Raw genomic sequence first — 23,055 nt, 5'->3', positions numbered from 1 at the left:
CAGGAGCTCTGCAGGACAAAGGCTGTTGACCCCATGGACAGGTATGCCTGGCAGGTGTTCCCTGGGAAGCTCGATGGAAAGGTGGAGCCCTGGAACTTAGCCGGGACATCAAGATAATAAGCAGTGTTTCCTGGTACCATCAAGGAAGCTGCCAGAAACACCCACATACCCTCACCCTACTTCTCTGCTCTCTGAATAACTGGAGGTTTCCACCTGGCTGTGTCTGTGGGCTACTCATCTCCCCTCTCTGAGCCTCAGTTTCTCCTCCTTCCCTGCCCCAGCCCTGGGCACTCTGTGGCCTCCAGCTAGAAGTGGAAGTCTATCCCAGATCCCTCTTGCTGCACTTCAGACGGGCCTGGCCCCCAGAAAGGGAGGTGCCCCCTTCCCTGGGCAGTGAGGACCCCTCCAGGGTCTCCTACCCAGGGAGGGGACCCTGGGCCAGGCCCTGCCTGGGCAGATGGGTGGCACCTGAAATGCCAGCAGGTGTGGGGCTGGGCCGGGTACCAGTGGCCCTTTCCCCTGGGTCACTCTGCCCCCTCCCCTACTTCCCTTCTTCACACTTGCAGCCTGTGTCTGTGCGTCTCACTCTCCCCCCGGAATCTTTGCAGCCGAGGGCCCGCCAGTACTGGCAGTGTGTTCGTGTGTATGCACGTGGCTGGAATGCGGGATGCAGGTGATGATGGGCACGCCCGTGCACGTACAAGTTCAAGTGCTCACAGGAGGGCTTGGAGGAGGCATGTGTGTGGTGTGCCCATTCTCTGTGTCAGTGTGCAAGAGACAATGTATCTCTGTGTGAAGGTGCTTGAGTGAGTGTGAGTATCGAGGGTGTGCAGGAGCTTCCACGGGCACGTGTGATTGGGGGAGCTCCTGAGTGCAAGTCAGAGGGCGTGTGTGCACGTGTGCAAACGCTAGTGTGTGAGTGGTAGCACTTGATCGAGGGTGATCATGTTTGTGCATAAAATGCCCACGTGTGAGTGAAACACACTAGCATGTGAGTGTGGTGGTGTTCAGGTGTGTGAGTGAGGGTGTGTGAGAACACTGAGTGTGTAAGCGGGATGGCATCTGAGTGTGCAAGAGCCTGTCGGAATATGTGAGCGGGGTGGTGTCTGAGGGTGTGTGTGCAACAGTGTTTGGGCACATGTGAGAGGGTGTGTGTGTGAGTGGGTCAGAGCATATGTGAGCATGGGAACGCTGGGTGTGAGGGTGAGCCCCCAAGTGTGCCGTGTGAGTGCCCGCCTCCCCTTGACACAAGCACACACATCGTGCACACCTGGTCCCCTTCCTGTGCCCTCCACCACACCTGCTCCCTGTCAGGTCTGTGCCAGAGACAAACCAGTTGGGTGACCCCCATACAGAAAGGCCCATTGTTAACAGACGCTTATCAGCTATGCCTGCCGGGCCCCCTCCAACAGCGGCCCCCTGCTTTCCTGCCCCCCATCAAAGCTCTGGGGGGTCTGCGGCTCCAAGGGCTCCCGTGGCCGGGCCATCTCAGGGCTGGAGACCCATCTACCCTCTCAGCCCCCTGTTTTAGGCCGGCGCTGTGCAGGGGTCTTGTTCCAGTCTAACAGGGAAACCGAGGCACGCCACTCCAAGACTTGGGTGTGAGGACAAGCAGGGTGCAGAGTCCAGAGAGGGCTTTGCCCACCTGAGGTCTTGAGCCTGGGTGGGTTTCCCTGCCTGTCTCCCCTTCCCAGGTTGGGTGAGGCCACTAGAGTTCTAATCTCAGCTCTGTGACCCTGGGCAAGTCACTTCACCTCTCCGGGTCTCGGTTTCCCCATCTGTAAAATGGGGACAAGGACTCGTGAGGTTGAAATGACTTAATAATACGCATTAAGTTTGTAGATTGGGATCTGGGATAACGTAGGGGCTCGTTAAGAGTAAAGGCAGTGGGTTTGGGCACCTGACAAATGCAAGGGCTGACCTCAGCTTGCCGCACAACCTTGCGAATGAAATCTCCTCCCCGCAGCCCACAGGCCGCGCATGACCTGTCCCCATCCCCTCCCTGCCCTCACCTCCTCGCGTGCTCACTCTGCTCCAGCCACACGGGGCTGCCTTGACGGTTCCTTCAACAAGCCAGGCATGGCCCTGTCCCAGGGCCTTTGCACTTGCGCTGTGTCCTCAGATCTCCAGGCTGGGCCAGGGTTTGTTTACATGCTCCCATGTCGGGGAGCTCGCTGTCCGTCACCACCCCCAACAGTAATAATAATGGCGTATCAAATACCACCAATAGTGTAAGGTCCTGGGAATAACTCCACAGCATTTGCTCCCCCCCATGTGGTGTGTGTTGTGTCAAAGAACCAGGGTGTGAATCCCAGATCCTTTCCTAGCTGTGCCCTTGGCCGAGCCCCTCTGTTTTGTGCCTCAGTTTCCCCAGCTGTAAAATGGAGGTTATAATGCCTCCTTCGTGGTCTCAGCAGCTGGTCTGGTACACAGCAGGCGCTTAATAGGTGTCCTTTGTTACTTGCTGTCTGCCATAGCTCCAGTGCCAGTGCATCCATGGGGCGGGGGAGAGACGGTTCCAGCCTTACAGCTCTTAACCACGCTCCACCCCACCCCCGCGCGCCACCACATGCAAATCACATGCAAACGAGATGCAAATAGAACGCAAATAACTGCTCAGCTCAGCTCTGGCCAGCTGCGCGGCCCGAAACACGCGCGTGGGGGCGCCCCGCATCCCGCGGCCGAGCCCAGGCGCTGACCGCCGTCCAGCCGGGCTTTCAGCTCTCCGTGTAAATGTTTACACCGGGCTGGCCGCCAGGCCCCACGAGGGCCGACACCAGGCAGCCGGGCGGGGAAATGTAAACGCGGGCTGGAGGCCACTCAGTGGCGGGGAGCTTCTCGGATAGGGTGGAGGTGTAGAGGTGCGCCTGGGTTATTAAACATCTACTGCGAGAATGACGCGACTAGGCAGCCACAACACTGAGTAATCGGTGCCCTAATGGGGGACGCTTAGGGCATTGTGGGGGCCCAGAGAGTGCCCCTGCGCCGGCCTGGGGCTGGGGGGTTGGAGCAGTCAGGGAAGGCTTCCTGAGGGAGCCGCCGTCCAAGCTAAGACTGAAAATTTAATGGGAGTGGGAAGCAGTGGAGAAGAGAATGTTCTGGATGGAAGAACCCGCTTGTGCAAAGGCCTGGAGGTGGGTCGAGGGCAGCTGTAGTCCTTTGCTGCCCGCTTCTGGGCATTAGTTTGTCTGGAGGGGAAACCGAGGCTCAGAGAAGGTCAGGAAGTCACTCCCAGGACATCAACATGTCTCAACCCCAGGGCTCCGGCCTCCCGGACTGTATTCGGAGCACCACCTCTCCTCGCCGCCATGGTCCCACAGTGCCCCCTGCTGGGGATGTCCTCACCTCCGTCCCCAAATTCACTGGGCTCCAGCCACCCCAGCCTCCCGGCTGGATTGGCCATCTGGGGTCACCGCCCAGGACCTTTGCACTGGCTGTTTCCCCTGCCTAAGCCTAAGGTGCCGTTCTCTTCTGCCTGGCCAACTCCTGCCTTTGTTCAGGTCTCAACTTCCCTCAATCCTCAGGAAAGCACTCTGGGACCCCCAGATGGGGGTGGTTCCCAGGTTACCCCTGGCACAGTGCCCACCCCGTCCTTGGCAGCGTTCTTCACAACCTTGTTCAGTGGTTCCTTGAATGAATCACTTCTATGTTATGATTGATCATTAAGCAGGAGTGGTTCAAAATCAGGGCCCCACTGTATCTCCGGTGCCTGGTCCAGCACCCCGTGCCCGTTCATTTGTTGCCTGACAGACAGACGGAGGCCGTGTGGCTGACCATCCCGTGCACGCAGGCTGAGGATGCAGCGCTGGAAGGCGGTGGCCTTGGCCTCGGTGCTCTGCAGCTCCGTGCTCTCCATCTGGATGTGTTGGGAAGGCCTGCTCCTCAGCCACCGCCTCGGACCCGCGCTTGCCCCGCTGCGCCGGCCGCCTCGCACCCTGGACGCTCGAATCGCCCGCCTGGCCCAGTGTAAGCCCTCCCCCCTGTCTTGGGTCAGATACCCACAACGTCGCAGCGGCCACAATGGTGGAATTTCACGCAGTGGAGCAGGGCCACAGAGGCTTACTTTAGATGGAGTGGAGGGAGGGCGCAAATCCCCACAACGGCCTGGCAGGGGCGTCGGAGGGGATGGCCGCTGGGAACTGGGGTCTCTCGGCTCAGCTGTCACAAGGAATTAGGCTCTAGCCCTGAGGGGCCAGGGGACCAGATGGAGATTAGACCTGGGCATTCGGCCTGGGCGGCCACTGCAGCGCAGCGCGGGGGGTGGAGGGAGAGGGAGGCCGAACCCGAGGCCCTAGTGACCTCCCAGGGTGGACAGGGACCAAGGGGAGGGGGAGACAGAGAGACCCCTAGAAATAGTTAGAGTCCTAGAAATGGGGAGAGACACAGAAACAGAGAGGCACAGAAAGAGAGAAGGATGGGAGAGAACGACGTGGGAAGAAGCTGGGAGGTATAAAAATGGAAACGCCCACCCCGGCGGGCGTGGCTGCCACGGCCCAGCTACCCACTCGCCCCTGGCGCCTGCGCTCTGCAGATTCTGTGGGGCCATGGCGGTGCGTGGGCCTCGACTTCTTGCGCGCTCATCCACATGTGCACCCGCGCGGGCGGGGCGCGGGCGTGGCCCCCAGTGGGTAGGGGTTGCGTGCACGTCCGCACCCGCCCTGCCGGCCTACACAATCCTTCTTTCTTGTCCTCACAATGGACAAGGGTGGCCTCAGGCGCAGGCTCCACTTCCGCCCCTGCCGCTCCCCCCTACAGGCGGCAAAGTCCTTCCCAGGACACTGAGTCCCAGAGACCCGGGGGGTGCCCCCCAAAGCTAGTGCCCCAGGCCCGGGGGGCAAAACACCCGTGGTGGAATTTCAGGCACCGGGGAGGATCTCAGCCCATGGTTGGGTCCTGCCTGCCTGGCATCCTGTCCCGGGAACCAGCCCTACTGGGGGAAGGGAGTGGCTCCCGATCCCCTGAAGTCCCAATGTTCTAGGCCCTGGGACTAATGCGCTGATGGTGGAATTTCAGGCTTGGGCCAGGGGGGTGTGGACCTCATCTCTTTGTGTTCCAGACCCTGTGCACGTGGCCAGGCCTGCTGGAGGAAGGCAGGGACAGATAATATACTAGAAGATTATACATTGTTTACTTGAAATTCACATTTAGCTGGGCATCTGGCATCTGGATCTTAACCAGCAATCCCTTGAATTAACTCTCTAGATACACACCTTTGGGGTGGGCACACTAAATGGTGGAATTTTAGGCATCAGAAGTGAGCCAGGTTCAACCTAACCCCAGAGCAGGCAGTGCCAGCCACCCTGCTCCTGTCCCTGGGCATCAAGGACTCAAAAGATGCTGCTCGGTGCCCCCCCACCCCCACCCCTTTCCACCCTCCCAGTCCCAGTCAAAGTGGGGACTCTGCAAGTCTCACCGAGCAAATAAGGAAACTGGGGCACAGAACAGGGCCATCACTTGCCTGAAACTACAAGGCTGACAGTGGCAGAGCAAGGCTCCGAACCTGGGCTTGTCAGCTTTCTGAGACCCCCTGTGGGAACAGACACACGCCCAGGGTGACAGACAGCCCTTCCCCCTCGGACCTCCCAGGAAGCTATTTCTCTTGACAGCCAGGTGCGCCAGCCTTGGGGGCAGGTGCGGGCTGAACTCAGGATTTCCTCTCCCAACTGCAAGTGTGACTGCCACCTGCTCAGGGGCTGGCAGCCCCCTGCCTGCAGACCCACCGTCAACACTGCCTGCCACTGCAACGTCTGCACTTATCTCCTGGGGCTGAGGAGTACTGCGGCAGGGGCAGCCACTTGGGAAATAAATGTAGACTGTGGGGTCCTGGGGATCTATGGCTCCAGCCACGAGCAGCTGTGGGAGAAGAGGGCTGGACTTGGGCCAAACCTGGGCACACGATGGAAGCAAAACTGCTGTTTGGGCTTCTCTCTCTCTGCCACTTGCACCTGCCTCAGGCACATCTTTTCCCCTTTGGATGCCCAGTTTCCTCACCTGTAACATGGGGGTGGCCCAGCATAGGGGTGGGGGTAGCTGGGGCTGAGTAGAAACAGGGATTTGGATCACCACACCCCCTGCTGAGCCCTCCCTTTTCTTCAATGAGGTGAGAGCAGCTCAGTGAAAAGGGGCAAAATCCCATGCTGCTCTGCATAGGGGTGGGGTCCACAGAGAGTGCTGGGGGCAGGGGGTGTCCAGAGGAAGACAGACACTCGAGTCTGCTCAGCTCAAGGTGGGGCAGGCTGGAATGTGGTACAGTATGTGCCAGGTTCTGAGCAGTCCATCGTAGGTGCAGGGTCCAGAGAAGGGTGTCAGTAGCCCTGGGGACCCAGCGTGCGGGTGTGGATGTGCACCCCCCGACACCGCCCAGAGAGGGTGCATAAGCGGGAATCCTGGAGCAAGATAAGTGGTCGGGAGAGGGTGCTCTAGCACCTCTGAGTCTCCACAAGGGTCCTTTTTCTCAGGGAACAGCGAGGGTAGGGGGCTCCTTGCCACCCACCCACCCACTGACCCTCACCCCATTCTCTCCATCCCCTCGCAGACCGTGCACTGCTGCAGGGCGCCCCGGACGCGGTGGAGCTTCGCGAACTGACGCCCTGGGCCGGGAGGTCCCCGGGTCCGCGCCGTCGGGCAGGGCCCCGGCGGCGGCGCGCGCGTGCGCGGTCGGGGACCCGGCCGTGCGGGCTGCGCGAGCTCGAGGTGCGCGTGAGCGAGCTGGGCCTGGGCTACGCGTCGGACGAGACGGTGCTGTTCCGCTACTGCGCAGGCGCGTGCGAGGCGGCCGCGCGCGTCTACGACCTGGGACTGCGGCGCCTGCGCCAGCGGCGGCGAGTGCGGCGAGAGCGGGTGCGAGCGCAGCCCTGCTGCCGCCCGACGGCCTACGAGGACGAGGTGTCCTTCCTGGACACGCACAGTCGCTACCACACGGTCCACGAGCTGTCGGCGCGCGAGTGCGCCTGCGTGTGACCCTACCTCACCGAGCCTGGCGAGACGGCGGCCACGCCCCCCGCCCCTACGGCACCCACCGTCCCGCCTGGCAAGCCCCGCGACAGACTGCCCATGCACAGAAAATGCCGTCGAGAGCTCAGGACTCTCGCGATAACTGTACAAAGATAAAGTGTGGAAAATCGAGCCCCGGTTGTGATTACGCGCTCGGGGGGTGCCCACAGCTCGGAGGGGCATGAGGGCGTACGGGGAGGAGGCGCCATCTCCATTGGGAAGAGGGGGACTGGTGCGGGTACCACCTGCAGGATGGTGGAAGGATTCCATTTGCTTAGGGGTAAGAGGAAAGTAGATGCAAAGAGGGTCTTGTTTCCGGGGTACAAAAAGGAAAGTGGGGTGAATGGGGGGATGTCGGCAGGGACCTTCTCTCCCACTTCTCTGCAGGTCCCCGTGCCCCTTCCCTCCCCGCCTCCCTGCAAGGTGTCCTTCTGGGGAGGGAAGGTGTAAATACAGTGTAGATGAGAAGACTGAGGTCCCCGTGAACCAGGTCTCCCTCACCCAACAGGTCTCCTCGGGCCTGGGCAGCTCTCACCAGGGTGAACTCGGAGCCACTATCTCCTTTCACTAGCTAAAAATATAGCTCGCTGCCCATCTCCCTGAGGGGATAGGTCTGGGGCGGGCGCCAACCCCATCCAGCCCGAAACCGGCGCCTGCTGCGGCAGAGCCGGGTCCTCAGGGACCTAGGTCCTGGGGCCATAAAAGCTCTGGCCGGAGCCCGAGGGAGAATTTACGACAAGCCCCTGTGGAGGATGGAAAAAGTACGGTGCGGTGCTTAGATTTGCCCGTGGTGTCACCTTGATGCTTGGCAAGCCCAGGGCTGCACCGGGGAATTGGGTTCCCAGCTGGCGGGGAGGGGTCGGCAGGTTGCACGGGCTGAGGAGGGGCGGGGAAGAGAGTGGGTGCTCCCAGCACGGAGCTGGCACCCGGGAGACCAGATGACGTGGACCCCTCCCCTTCTTCCCCTCAGACTGGGAGGGGGGGGTCTCGAAGGCGCAACTCCCCCTTCCCATACAGCTTTCCCTAGGGCACAGTCGTCTCTCCTCTTCCCTGCCTCCACCCCAGACCGGGGCTCTCAGAGAACAGACCCTTCCCTCCTTTACTGCTGTGTCTCCTACACTGGCCCTCTGCCCCCTTTTCCCACACATCTGCGCTCTGGCCTTCCCAGACCCAACCCCCATCCTGAAAATGGAGGACTCAAATCAGAAGCTGCCCCCAGGGAGTCTCACCCAGCCAGGCAGGAACACCCCCAGCTCCCTGCTCCCCAGCACCCGCCACGGCCCCAGGCTGCAGTTGGAGACACTGGAGTCAGCTAACAGGCAGGACTTCCAGGGAGCTCCGAGAGCAGGGCTTGGAGGCCAGGTCCCAAACCGTGGGTGGCCTGCTTGGAAGGCAATTTCAGAACAGGCTGACTGGCTGGGGCCCCCACCCATCCCCGCAATCTTCTGACTCTGAGGTTTGGGGTGGCGGATTCCTACACTGTTTGGGCTGACTCAGCCCAGCCATGCCGAGAAGCCAGAGTTCCCAGACGCTGGGGAAGCTGAGCCTCAGTTTCCTCATCCTAGAAGGCCCTGAGCCTCAGAGAGGGAAGTTGCTCAGCCCAGGACACACAGCAGGAAAATTGGCCTTGGAGCCCGGGTCTGTGGTCCCTGAAGCTTGGCTGCCTTGGTGTGAGTGTGAGTGTGTGTGTGTGCGTGCGCGTGCGCAGCCTCCTGGGACTTCAGCCTTCCCATCTCCCACCCAGATCCAACCACAGGGCACTGGCCCAGCCCACCAGAGAATTGGAACGTAAACAGAGCTGCCCCCGCAGACCCCAAGGCTGGGGTTCTCAGCAGTGTGCGCCACACACACACACACACACACACACACACACAGGGCACAGAGACTGCCACCCACACAGGGCTTAGGATCACACGCAGACCCACGGTCCACATGCTTACATGCTCAGTGGTCAGGCACACTCAGAGAGGGGCGTCCTCAAGGTCACCTGCAAGAACACAGGGGCCGCCTGTTCAGTCACACACGGCCACGCCCACCCACACTCCAAGCCCCACGTGGTCGTCCCCGCTCTCACAGTCACATGCACCGCGTCACACCCTCTCCCCTTGCCCTCCTTCGGGGACAGTTCCTGCCCCTCCTCTATCCTTGCGCTAGGTGTAGAACGTCCCCTTGTCCCAGCCCTGCCCCACATGGACCCCCAGTCCCACCCCCTCTGCGCCCCAGTCTCCCGGGCACTGTAGGCTATTGAGCAGCATTTCTGGCCCCCTCCCACTCGATGCTATCAGCCCACCCCCAGGTTGTGACAACCACAGATGTCCCCAGACACTCCAATTGTCCCCTGGGAGCAGAATCGTCCTGGAGTGAGAACCACTGATCTGGAGTAAGGGAGGACACACCAGTGTCCTCAGAGCGTTCCCATCTCGAAAATGGTGTCAGTATTGCCAACCTGCATACCCCCGAGGCGGTTCATTGACAAAGCAGCAGTACCCACAAGCCAATCCACCAGGGCCATCACCAGTGGGCGGGGCACCAAGCAGCAGTACCCACAAGCCAATCCACCAGGGCCATCACCAGTGGGTGGGGCACCAAGGCTAGTTCCCCAGGGGGGGGTCTTGGTGGGTGCCCAGCAGCCACAGCCCCTGGTAGATGACACCCCCGCCCCCAGCAGGTGAAGCTCCTAGCAAGCGAGGTCCCACGGAAGCAACATTCCTGGCAGCAGCGGTGCCCAGTAGGGGAAGCCCCAGGTAAGGGAGCGCTCCACCCACCAAGGTCCCCAGATGCCCAGCAGCCCAGGCCCCAGGTTGGCTGGCTCACGTGAACCAAGACGTGATACTGGGCACCGTCTGGTAGTTGGGATTCTGTTGCAGCCGCTAGCAGGCCTTACAGAACATCAAGCCCCAGCTGAAGGATCTGGGCCGCAGCGTCTCCCGCCAGCAGAAGCAGCTCGGGTAGAGGGTGTGGTCCTTGACCAGCACCAGCAGATAATGGGTCAAGTCCTTGGGGCTCTGAAAGTCTTCGACGTGGATAAAGGCTTCGGGTGGCAGGAACTGTTCACAGTTCCTCCTGCTGGGGCCCAGCACCACTGGCACTGCCCAGGCCTGCAGGGCGTTCCTCCACAGCTTCTCTGGGATATAGTCAGGGTGCAAGGAGTTCTTGAAAGCCAGGTAAAACTTGTACTGGGACAGCCTGTTGGTCATGACCTCCTGGGGCAGTGGCATGTGGGAGCGTCCATACACATCCATTTGGAGGTGAGGCTGCAGCTTCTGCTAGTACTGTACCCTGACCGAGTCCGCCCTCCAGTTGGCCACCACCCAGGCCACCAGCTTGGTCTTGGCCGAGACGTTCACCAGTGTGTCCACAGGCTGGCCAGGCCATGGCTCAAGCTAGCTGTATGGCGTGAAGATATCTGAGTCCTGGCGGTAGGACACAGTGAGGATGAAGTATCCGTCCAGGGCCTTCGGTTTGGGGCAGTTGCTGGGCGATTCCATGATGAACCAGACCCAGCGCTAGCTTGGGGGGGGGCCGCAGGGAAGGCGTGAGCTGTGCCTTAGGCCCGGAGCTGACCTTTCGGTGACGCACAAGGACCGCATCCGCCCGAGGGTACTCGCTGTGGTTGACAGGTGGCAGTCGGCTGTGCCGGGCCACATCTCCGAGCAGTGGGACAGAGCTACTGGGGTGTTGAATAGCCACGTCCACAGCAGGAGACGCAGAGGTGGGCGGGTGGAGGGCCCCGCAGCGGCCTGGGAGGGGGCCCCCAATTCGGGGACCCATGTGGGCTTGTCTCGGGACACACGCAGGTAGGAGGAGAAGCACGGAGCCAGAAGCAGCTGCAGCAACAGCCCGGGGAGACAGTGGTGCCAGGAACATTTTATCTTGGCCCAGCCAGGTGGATCCATGGGTCAGAGAGGAGCTGGGAGGACGGGACAGTGAACACAGCATCACTGCTAACCAAAATAATAACACATGCCTAGCGGGCAGACGCAGGTTACCCAAGTTCATCTCTACGAGTCCTGAGGTAGGGGGCACTGTTCTCATCCCTATTTTACAGACGAGAAAACTGAGGCCAAGGACTCAACGCAAGAAAACGGCGGAACTGTAATTCCAACAAAACGCATCTAGCTCCAGGGCCCACTTATTCCTACCCACTAGGCCACATGACCTCCGGACCTGGGACAGGTTCCGATGCTCTCAGGTCCCACCTTGACCTTGACCCTGCCCTTTCCCAGCTTTCCCAGAGTCTCTCCCGGCCTAGGGAGAAGACAGAGCTGGTTACAAGATGCTCCCCAGTGCCCTGGAGCTGAGGCTTGGAGCCAGGGCTCTGCCTGGGAGGGGTACAATGTGATTACGTTGGAAGGTTATCTGAGGGCTCACCAGGTAGTGTAGGAGTTGGGGGAAAGGGCATTCCTGGTGGACGAAACAGCCAACGCAAAGGTCCGGAGGTGACGGAGAGCCTGACAAGTTTATGGGGAGAGCACAGGAAGTGCTCAGGGAATAAGCGTCCAAAGATGGCCCCCCTGGTCCCGCACTGGGGGATCCTGGGCGGCCTCTTGGCCTGGCCGATGTCTTTCCACTCCCCGGTCCTTTCCGTCCCTGCCGGCGGTCACAAAGTCCTCCCAGACTCCAAACCCCAACCACCAGAGCGGAATCTAGGACTTCGGCCCTGCCCCTCTCCACTTCCTGCGGCCCTGGAGACACCCAGTTTACAGATAAGAAAACGGAGGTTCTGAGCAATAGATATGTCTCGTGCCCAAATACACACAGCTACAGCCCTTACGATCCAGAATCCAAACTCTCTCCTCTTAATGTAATTCCAAACTCCTCTCCCTCTTTGCAGGTGGAGCTCTGATCTACAGCCTGGCACTGTCCACTAGAACTTTCTGCTATCGTGGAAATGTTCTATGTCTGCACCATCGCGTGCACCCCTATGGCTCTTGAGTCCTTGAAATGCAGCTGTTGTGTTGGACAGAGTTTTTAATGCTAAATTAAATTTTAAAAAGGTTCTCTCTTCTGTAAATCGAAGACAACTTCAAGATAAAAAGTAAAGGCAAAGCCAAAAACAGCCTCTGATAGCCAATTCAATGATTGGAAAAACTTGACAGTACACTTGGGACCTCCTGGAAGGGCAAATATGCTCCAACGAGACATTTTTATGGAGTCTAATTACAGATCAAGGATCTACGACGAAAACTGAGTGTCCGAATTAGGTGTGCTGGGGGTGTAAAATACACCCTGGTTTCTAAGACTTAGGACGAGAACCAGACAGTAAAATTATCTCAATACTTCCTCTGTTCACTACACATTTAAATAATACTACTTTGGATCTGTTGGGTTAAAGAAAGCATATTATTAAAATTAATTTCACCTGTGTCTTTTACATTTTTAAAGTCGTGGCTACTAGAAAAATATTAATTACACGCGTGGCTTGTGTTCTGTTTCTACTGGACAGCATGTGCTGCTCTAGAATTTCTAAGAAAGGGAAATGAGGGATAATGACTCATTATTTGAAATGCACTCACCCTCTGGCCAGAGGGATTGGTGCAAATGCCCACAGACATGCCAACAAAACAAGGGTGTTTTGGATAAGCTACCTGTCCATTGATGTGGGACTGGTCAAATTACGGTCCCTTCTGACAATGGAATACTATGCAGTTGTGAAAAATGAATAAAAGCCTGGTTTTGGTATTAGGGTATCTTTGTCTGAAAAAACTTAAAATAGAACTACCATATGATCCAGCAATCCCACTCCTGGGTATATATCAGGAGAAAACCATAATCTGAAAAGATACATGCACCCCAGTGTTCTTGCAGTACTATTTACAATAGCCAAGACATGGAAGCAACCTAAATATCCATTCACAGAGGAATGGATGAAGAAGATGTGGTACATATATACAATGGAATATTACTCAGCCACGAAAAAGAATGAAATGATGCCATTTGCAGCAACATGGATGGACCTAGAGATTATCATACTAAGTGAAGTCAGAAAGAGAAAGACAAATATCGTGTGATATCACTCATATGTGGAATCTAATTAAAAATGATACAGATGAACATATTTGCAAACTAGAAATAGACTTACAGATACTGTAAACAAACTTGTGGTTACCAAAGGGGAAACGTGGTGGGGAGGGATACATCAGGAGCTTGGGATGAACACACACACTACTATATATGAGATGGATAACCAACAAGGACCTACTGTATAGCACCGGGAACTCTACTCAATATTCTGTGATAACCTATATGAGAGAAGAATCTGAAAAAGAATGAATATATGTATATGTATAACGGAATCACTTTGCTGTACACCTGAAACTAACAGAACTTTGCAAATCAACTATACGCCAATGAAATTAACAAAAATTTTTAAAAAATGAATAAAGCCACTGTATTGGCACAGTTCTGCAGAGTGGATCCAGGTTTTCTGGAAGCTGAACTTCCATATTTTGGGAGCCTCTCTAAGAAACGGCAAAGAAAATTGAGTCCAGACTTAGATACAGAAAGTAATCTTTATTTAGGGGTGCCTGAAGCTTAAGCTTCATCCACTTCATGGTAAATCCATGTCTGCCTGATAAAAAAAACAGGTTCCAGAATTAAGTAGCTGGGTCTAAATCTGCACCATCCAATATGGGGGCCACTAGCCCCATGTGGCTAATGCAACAGAGGAACAGAAATTGTGAATGTCAGTAAATTTCAAATGTAAATTTAAAAACTGAACAACGTAAAACAAGTTTTTTTTTTAATTAAACACTACCCTTTCACTCCAGCCATTGAAAATTTAGCATCCAAATAGAAACGGCCGTAAAGAGTAAAATACACGCCAGATTGCCAAGATTTCATATGAAAGAAAGAATGTAAAATATCCCATGTAAAGTGTCTCATTAGTAATTTTCTATGTCGATTACATATTGAGATAATGCTTTGGATGTATGGGGTGAAATAAGATATAGCATTAAAATTAATTTTACTGGTGCCTTTCTATTCTTTTTAATGTGTCTGGTAAAAAGTTGAAAATTACATATGTGGCAGAAATCAGTTTGGCGGTTCATCAGAAGGCTGAACACATAATTCCATATCACCCAGCAATTCCACTCCTAGATATCTACCCAAAGGAACTGAAAAGCAGGAACTCTAAGAGATATTTGTATATCCATGCTCATAGAAACGTGATTCACAATAGCCAAAAGTTGGAAACAACCCAGATGTCCATCAAAGGATGAGCGTATAAACAAATGTGGTCCACCCATACAATGGAACATTATTCGGCCTTAATAAGGAAAGAGATTCTGACACACGCTATACCATGGATGAACCTTGAGGACATGAGGCTCAGTGAAATAAGCCAGATGCAAAAGGACACATATTATATGATCTTGCTTCTATGAAATATCTAGAATAGGTAAATTCATAGAGACAGACAGTAGATTAGAGGTTACCAGGGGCTGGGAGGGTTGGAAGGAGAATGAGTTTTTGCTTACTGGGGTATAAAGTTTCTATTTGGGGTGATGAAAAATTTTTGGAAATATTGGCAGTGGTTGCACACCATTGGGAATATACTTAATGCTCCTGAACTGCATCCTTAAAAATGGTTAAAATGTCAAATTTTGTGTCTCATATATTCTGCCACAGTTTAAAAAAATAATGTGGGACTTCCCTGGCAGTCCAGTGGTTAAGACTCCGCGCCCTCGGCACAGGTTCAATCCCTGGTTGGGGAACTAAGCTCCTGCATGCTGCACGGCGTGGCCAAAAAATAAAATTAAAAAATAGGGCTTCCCTGGTGGCGCAGTGGTTAAGCATCCACCTGCCAATGCAGCGGACATGGGTTCGAGCCCTGGTCTGGGAAGATCCCACATGCCGCAGAGCAACTACGTAGTTGTGCACCACAACTACTGAGCCTGCGCTCTAGAGCCCGCAAGCCACAACTACTGAACCCGTGCGCCACAACTACTGAAGCCCCCGCGCCTAGAGCCCATGCTCCGAAACAAAAGAAGCCACCGCAACAAGAAGCCCGCGAACCTCAACGAGGAGTAGCCCCCGCTCGCCCCAACTAGAGAAAGCCTGTGTGCAGCAACGAAGACCCAACAGACCCAAAAATAAATAAATAAAATAAATAATTTTTTAAATAAAGAAATAAAAATAAAAAGACCCTGATGGCTGGCGGGCTCCTTCTACTGGGCAGAGCTGGCGTAACCGTCCGAATGCAGAAGGGAGAAGCTGGCAGGTGGCCTTGTGTGATGAAAAGGGAGCACGATTTGGAATTACACGTTCATGCCAAAGTTTCTGGAAAGAGACCCAAAAGACAGGCCTTTGGGGAGACAGCGCCAAGCAGGAGTGGGATGGAGGCTGAACTCTGACCACAAGCTACTTTGCGCCGCCAGGGATTTTGGCCGTGCACAGAAGGTTAATATGCGGAAATGTACTTAAGATGGATATAGTTTGTTTGTCCTGGGTTTATGGTGGCTCCTCCTAGGAGGCATGGAGGCCCTTGGCAGGGACCTTGAGAAGCGAGGATCCAGGAACGGGGCTGTGGGAGGCCGGGGTCTGAGATCCCACCCAAGTGGAACCGGAGATATTTTTTTCCTAGAAAGGAACTGAAAAATGCCATGATGCTGCGACACCGCAAAGATCAGAAAAACAAAACAAAACAAAATCCCCCCTGTTCCCCTGCATCTCAGGTCCTCCTCCCATGGGACAGGGTGGGAAGGAGGAAGGGCTCTGTGTTGCTGATGGGGGCCAGGAAGCAGTGGGGGTTCTAATCCAGAGCTTTGCCAGGGAGAGAGAGACAGACAGAGACAGACTGGGAGAGAAATGCTGCTCCTCCTGGTTTGGCAAATCAATCAGAACTTCCCACACCTGCTAGACCTCTGGTGCACCTGGTACCCAGAAAGACCCCGGGGAGAGCAGGCTGCAGGCCCTTCCCAGGGGGCAACGATGCCTCCTGGGAGAGGGGACATTTTCCCCAGGAGGCCTTACCTGGATGGACACTGTGCAGGATGGCAAGCAGCTGACTAGGAAGTTTAGGGCCGAGTCACAGCTTGTCACCTAGGGTGTGGATGAGGCAACAGCAGGGAGGAGAAGGAAATGGACTTATTTATAGATGCAGCACAGCACAGCCCAACACCACCACAACTGCCATCAGATGACACAGGGTGTCCTGTCCCATGAGCCGGGTCATCATATAAAAGCAAAGGTGGGACTCTGCTAATCTCCACCATAAGACCTGATGAGGGAGGGGGTGGAGGAAGTTGGGGACTAGAGTCACCGCCCTGGCCTCCCCTGTGGCCTCAAAGCACGCATGGCTTTGGGCGTAAAGTTGACCCATCCATAAAGGGAAAAGGGCTGACCCAAACCACTGGTTCTCAAAGTGGTTTCCGTGGGGGCACCAGGGGTTCCATGGAGGATGGGGAGGGGCAAGTGAGCAGAATTTCAAGCTTCTCACTTTCCCTTCCAGCAGATACCACCCCCTCTTCCGTCTCAGTCAGCAAACATTTCTTGTGCACCTGCTACATGTTGGGCCCCAGGGATATTGCACGAAGCAAGTGGGTGAGACAGATAACCCATAAGGAAACTTGTAAACAAACATAAATTATAAATTGCAAAAAAGGAGGCTGTGGCCTGGACTGGACTTCCCGGATGTGTGAGCTGAGAGCTAAAGCCCCGTAAGAATTCTCTAAGTAAAAAGGAGGATGCAAGAGCTTTCCAGGCAGGGGCTTCCCTGGTGGCGCAGTGGTTGAGAGTCTGCCTGCCAACACAGGGGACACGGGTTCAAGCCCTGGTCCGGGAAGATCCCACATGCCACAGAGCAACTAAGCCCGTGCGCCACAACTGCTGAGCCTGCGCTCTAGAGCCCGCGAGCCACAACTACGGAAGCCTGCATGCCTAGAGCCAGAGCTCCGCAACGGGAGAAGCCACCGCTATGACAAGCACCACACCGCGACGAGGAGTGGCCCCCTCTCGCCGCAACTAGAGAAACCCCGCGTGCAGCAATGGAGACCCAATGCAGCCAAAAATAAAATAAATAAATGAAAAAACAAAAAAGACGAAGATGTCTGCTTTTTTTTTTTTTTTTTAAAAAAAAAAGCTTTCCAGGCAGAAGGGACAGCCTGTGCAAAGGCCCTGAGGCAGCAAGGAATGGCAGCATTGGAGGAAATCCAGGAAGGCTGAGTATTCAGGAGCAGGAGATGAGGTCACCACGCCACGTTGAGCTGCGTCCGGCTGTGGTCAATGATGGATATTTAACACAAAGGCGACAGGGAGCCATGGGAAGCTTCCAGCAGAGCAGTCACCACCACATAGACTCCTGTTTTGAGATGCTCTTTCAGCCTGCCACGGGGGGACAGGGAAGACAGTAGGGCAGAGGCAGGGAGGCTGGGGAGGAGGAGGCTGTTTCGGGCAGGCCAAAGCCCGAGCTCCAGCTCCCAGGTACCATGATTCCCCTGTTCCCAGATGAGAAATCACTTCTGTGAGGCTGCTTCACGCTGCCTGGACATCTACCATCTGAATGTCCAGTTAGTTCCAGGCTGGCAGAGGTTCCAGGAGGCTGGGGTCCCCCAGGGCAGGGCATTTGTTTGTTTGTTTGTTTGTTTTGCGGTACGCGGGCCTCTCACCGTTGTGGCCTCTCCCGTTGCGGAGCACAGGCTCCGGACGCGCAGGCTCAGCGGCCATGGCTCACGGGCCCAGCCGCTCTGCGGCATGTGGGATCTTCCCGGACCAGGGCACGAACCTGTGTCCCCTGCATCGGCAGGCGGACTCTCAACCACTGTGCCACCAGGGAAGCCCTGTTTGTTTGTTTTTAAATGCACTGATTCTTTTTTAAACATAAATTTATTTATTTATTTTTGGCTGCGTTGGGTCTTCATTGCTGCACATGGGTTTTCTCTAGTTGCGGCGAGCAGGGGCTACTCTTCATTGCAGTGCATGGGCTTCTCATTGAAGTGGCTTCTCTTGTTGTGGAGCACAGGCTCTAGGCAGTGGGCTTCAGCAGTTGTGGCACGCGGGCTCAGTAGTTGTGGCTCACGGGCTCTAGAGCGCAGGCTCAGTAGTTGTGGCACGCGGGCTTAGTTACTCTGCGTCATGTAGGATCTTCCCGGACCAGGGCTCGAACCCATGTCCCCTGCATTGGCAGGAGGATTCCCAACCACTGTGCCACCAGGGAAGCCCAGGCCATTTGTAATAGGGAAGAACAAGTCTTTTTTTTTTTGGCCACACCACCAGCATGTGGGATCTTGGTTCCCTGACCAGGGATCAAACCCATGCCCCTGCAATGGAAGCACCTAGTCCTAACCACTGGACCACCAGGAAGTCCCAGGAAGAACAAATCTGACTCTATATTAAGGCATAACCCTCCCAGACTTCAGACAATACTACAAAGCTACAGTAATCAGAACAGTGTGGTACTGGCACACAAACAGACATATGGATCAATGGAACAGAATAGAGAGCCCAGAAATAAAACCACACACCTACAGTCAATTAATCTTTGACAAAGGAGGCAAGAATATACAATGGGGAAAATTCTCTTCAGCAAGCGGTGTTGGGAAAGCTGGACAGCCACATGTAAATTAATGAAGTTGGAACACACCCTTATACCATACACAAAAATAAACTCAAAATGGCTTAAAGACTTAAACATAAGACATGACACCATAAAATTCCTAGAAGAGAGCATAGGCAAAACATTCCCTGACAAATTGTTCCACTGTTTCCTTAGGTCAGTCTACCAAGGCAAAAGAAATAAAAATAAACAAATGGGACCTAATCACACTTACAAGCTTTTGCACAGCAAAGGAAACCATAAACAAAAAGAAAAGACAACCTACAGACTGGGAGAAAATATCTGCAAATGATGCGACCAACAAGGGCTTAATCTCCAAAATACACAAACAGCTCATACAACTCAACAACAACAAAATAACCGAATCAGAAAATGGGCAGAAGACCTAAATAAACATTACTCCAAAGAAGAAATACAGATGGCCAATAGGCACATGAAAAGATGCTCAACATCACTAATTACTAGAGAAATGCAAATCAAAACTACAATGAGGTACCACCTCGCACCGGTCAGAATGGCCACCATTAAAATGTCTACAAATGGGGCTTCCCAAGTGGCGCAGTGGTTGAGAGTCTGCCTGCCTATGCAGGGGACACGGGTTCGTGCCCCAGTCCGGGAGGATCCCACATGCCGCGGAGCGGCTGGGCCTGTGAGCCATGGCCACTGAGCCTGCGTGTCCGGAGCCTGTGCTCCGCAACGGGAGAGGCCACAACAGTGAGAGGCCCACGTACCTCAGAAAAAAAAAAAAGTGTCTACAAATAACAAATCCTGGAGAGGGTGTGGAGAAAAGGGAACCCTCCTACACTGTTCGTGGGAATGTAAGTTGGTGCAGCCACTGTGGAAAAACAGTGCGGAGGTTCCTCAAAAAACTAAAAATAGAATTACCATATGATCCAGCAATCCCACTCCTGGGCATATATCTTGACAACTGCATTTTGAAAAGATACATGCACCTCTATGTTCATAGCAGCACTATTCACAATAGCCAAGACATGGAAACCACCTAAATGTCCATCGGCAGATGAATGGATAAAGAAGAAGTGGTAGCTACATAGCACAGGGAGATCAGCTCCGTGCTTTGTGACCGCTTAGAGGTGTGGGATAGGGAGGGTGGAAGGGAGACGCAAGAGGGAGGGGATATGGGGATATATGTATACATATAGCTGATTCACTTTGTTGTACAGCAGAAACTAACACAACATTGTAAAGCAATTATACTCCCATAAAGATGTTAAAAAAATAAATTAATTAATTAAAAAAGGTGGTACTTGGGCTTCCCTGGTGGCGCAGTGGTTGAGAGTCCACCTGCCGATGCAGGGGACCGGGTTCGTGCCCCGGTCCGGGAAGATCCTACATGCCGCGGAGCGGCTGGGCCCGTGAGCCATGGCCGCTGAGCCTGCGCGTCCGGAGCCTGTGCTCCGCAACGGGAGAGGCCACAACAGTGAGAGGCCCGCGTACCGAAAAAAAAAAAAAAAAAAAAAAAGGTGGTACCTATATACAATGGAATACTACTCAGCCATAAAAAAGAATGAAACAGAGCCATTTGCAGCAACATGGATGCAACTAAAGATTATCATACTAAGTGAAGTAAGTCAGAAAGAGAAATACAAATACCATATGATTTCATTTGCATGTGGAGTCTAAAATATGACACAAATGAACCTATCTATGAAACAGAAACAGGCTCATGGGCATAGAGAACAAATCTGTGGTTGCCAAGGGGAGTGGGTTGGGAGAGGGATGGACTGGGGGGCTAGGGTTAGCAGATGTAAGCTTTTATATATAGACTGGGTAAACAACAAAGTCCTACCGTCTAGCACAGGGAACTATATTCAATACCCTATGATAAGCCATAATGGAAAAGAATATTAAAAAAAAGAATGTACATATATATTTGTATCATTGATTCACTTTGCTGTACAGCAGAAATTAACACAACTCTGTAAATCAACTATACTTCAATTAAAAAAAGTATTGATTAAAAAAAATCTGACTCGGGATTTCCCTGGAGGTCCAGTGGTTAAGACTCTGCACTTCCAACGCAGGGGGTGCGGGTTCAATCCCTGGTTGGGGAACTAAGATCCCACATGCCATAGGGCACAGCCAAAAAAACAACAACAACCACCTTTGATTTGTACAATAAGATATGTGTCTTTTATAATATCTAAGTTATAGCAATAAAGCATTAAAAAGAAAAATCTGACTCCATTTTAGTTCTGACCTTTTTTTTTTTCCGGTACGCGGGCCTCTCACTGTTGTGGCCTCTCCCGTTCCGGAGCACAGGTTCCGGACGTGCAGGCTCAGCGGCCACAGCTCATGGGCCCAGCCACTCCACGGCATGTGGGATCTTCCCGGACCAGGGCACGAACCCGTGTCCCCTCTGTCGTCAGGCAGACTCTCAACCACTGCGCCACCAGGGAAGCCCTTTGGTTCTGACCTTTTACTTTAACTCTGTGCTCCTGTTGTCTGTGCTTAGACATGCTGACTGCACCTTTTGTAAAAGCATGTTGCCTATAGCTTGAAATATACAGAATAGCCTGACCACGACCTGACCTGACAGAGAATAACATTTGTTTTCTTGGAGCTTTCCAGGAACACCGTGACCCGACCTTGACCTGACCTACATGGCCAGATGCAAGAACAAAGGATCTGACACCACGCCCCTCCCTCACCTGGCCTTTAGAAGTGCTTTGCTGAAACCCTTCGAGGAGTTTGGACTTTTAAGGCGCGAGCCACCCATCTCCTTGCATGGCCCTGCGATAGACATTTCTCTGCTCCAAACTCCAATGATGTTTCGGTACTGTTTGACCTCACTGTGCGTTGGGCACGTGGACTTACATTGGGTGGGTAACACACTTACAGAGGAGCCTTACCCAAAGCTGCTCATGGCTCGCTCCTGACAGGCAGAATTATCTGGTGACTTATTAAAATATAACTCATGAAGGTCACTGTGTCCTCAGCCCAAGGCCAAACCTTGATAGGCAAACCTTCAGCCTTCACACAGTCGCCCTGCCTATATGGAAACTGAGGTCCAGAGATGGTCACTCAGAATCTCAAGGGCACAGCGGGGTCTCCAGCTACACAAGCTGCTCTGCCAGGAACACTCTTTGCTCGCCCCCACCCCCGCTTGGCCACCTTGTTAATCCCTAGTCATCCTGCAGAGCTCCTCCAGGGAGCCTCCCCAGATTCCTCCCGTCCCCTGAGCTGAATCAGATCACTCCTCTGGCCCCCCACAGCTGCCTGGTGTCCCCCATCATAGCTTTGGCCACCCTGTGTCATTTCCTCTGCTGGGCTGACAACCCCATGAGGACAGAAAAGCCGGGAGAGCACAAGAGTGGGGAAAAGAGAGTAAGAACTTGGGCTGGGGCTTCCCTGGTGGCACAGTGGTTCAGAATCCACCTGTCAATGCAGGGGATACGGGTTCGAGCCCTGGTCCGGGCAGATTCCACATGCCGCGGAGCAACTAAGCCCGCGTGCCACAACTACTGAGCCTGCGCTCTAGAGCCTGCATGCCACAACTACTGACCCCACGCACCTAGAGCCTGTGTGCAACAAGAGAAGCCACCGCAGTGAAAAGCCCATGCACCGCAACGAAAAGTAGCCCCCACTCGTCGCAACCAGAGAAAAAGCCCGCGCACAGCAACAAAGACCCAATGCAGCCAAAAGTAAAAAACCAACAAACAAAAAACAAAAAGAAAAAACTCTAGTCACTTAAAAAAAAATAAAAGAAAAAAGAACTTGGGCTGTATCTCAAGGATTTAAAACCCCAAAGCAGGTCTCTTGTGGAGGGCTGGCCGTGGGCGGGGCACTGCCTATTATTCCACATTTGGGATCAGAGTTTGGCTGGCTCTGTCTGCAACTATGTTGGGTGGGGACCCTGGTCCTGCCTTTTACTCACTGAGAGAGCTGAGGAGAGGGACTTCCCTTCTCAGAGCCTCAATTTCCCCCTATATAACACAGGGCCTGTGCTAGCACTGCCAATGCTCCCTTACTGGCTCTAGAGAGAATGAGCTCCCTGTCAAGGGGAGGATCCAAGCAGGAAGGTTCCTCTGTGCTGTTCAACGGCGCTTTGAGATGCCCCAAAGGAGCCAAGGAGGGCCTTTATCTGCCCTGGGGCTGGGCCAGGAAGATTCCAGGAGGCCTCTGTCTGACAGCTCCTGGTGGGCCGGGTCTGCAGCCAGAGGGAGGCCCTGGTGCTGTTCTCCCACCTGCTTCCGGGCCCTGTGCTTCAGACCCACTTGTCCCTGTGTGGCAGCTGGGTGATGGGGGTGGTCTCCACACACATCTGCACCTCAGGACCCCCAGACTCCTACAGAGTTCTAGCCATCTGTCACCAGGTCATGGGTGGGGTGCAGGCTGGGGCAGGGGCAGCCGGGGGTGGGGGAGGGCACAGATGAGGATCTTTCCGTACCCCACCTGCCTGAGCCTCCTACAGGCCTGTCACAGCCTGAACTTGGCTCCATGAGGCAACAGGAGGCTGGGTCGGGGATGGTCAGTAAATGTAG

General features: G+C 54.3%; 1 protein-coding gene and 1 pseudogene across 1 annotated transcript; one reads left to right on the top strand and one right to left on the bottom strand.

The window, feature by feature from the left end:
- Positions 1-3,797: 3,797 nt before the first annotated feature.
- Positions 3,798-6,960, top strand: NRTN (neurturin). The gene is made up of 2 exons (XM_065875351.1): positions 3,798-3,966; positions 6,536-6,960. The coding sequence occupies exons 1-2, from the start codon at positions 3,798-3,800 to the stop codon at positions 6,958-6,960; spliced, it is 594 nt and encodes a 197-aa protein (XP_065731423.1).
- Positions 6,961-9,803: 2,843 nt separating this feature from the next.
- On the bottom strand, positions 9,804-10,889 carry LOC136120717 (3-galactosyl-N-acetylglucosaminide 4-alpha-L-fucosyltransferase FUT3-like; annotated as a pseudogene).
- Between the last annotated feature and the right edge of the window lie 12,166 nt (positions 10,890-23,055).

This window comes from Phocoena phocoena, chromosome 3, assembly GCF_963924675.1.
Source record: "Phocoena phocoena chromosome 3, mPhoPho1.1, whole genome shotgun sequence".
In the NCBI taxonomy this organism is placed as follows: Eukaryota; Metazoa; Chordata; class Mammalia; order Artiodactyla; family Phocoenidae; genus Phocoena; species Phocoena phocoena.
This window is presented reverse-complemented; position numbering and strand designations above follow the sequence as displayed.

Coding starts and splice junctions, on each gene's coding strand:
- NRTN (XM_065875351.1), top strand. CDS start 3,798: ATGCAGCGCTGGAAGGCGGTGGCCTTGGCCTCGGTGCTCTGCAGCTCC. Junction 3,967..6,535: donor AATCGCCCGCCTGGCCCAGT/GTAAGCCCTCCC, acceptor ATCCCCTCGCAG/ACCGTGCACTGCTGCAGGGC.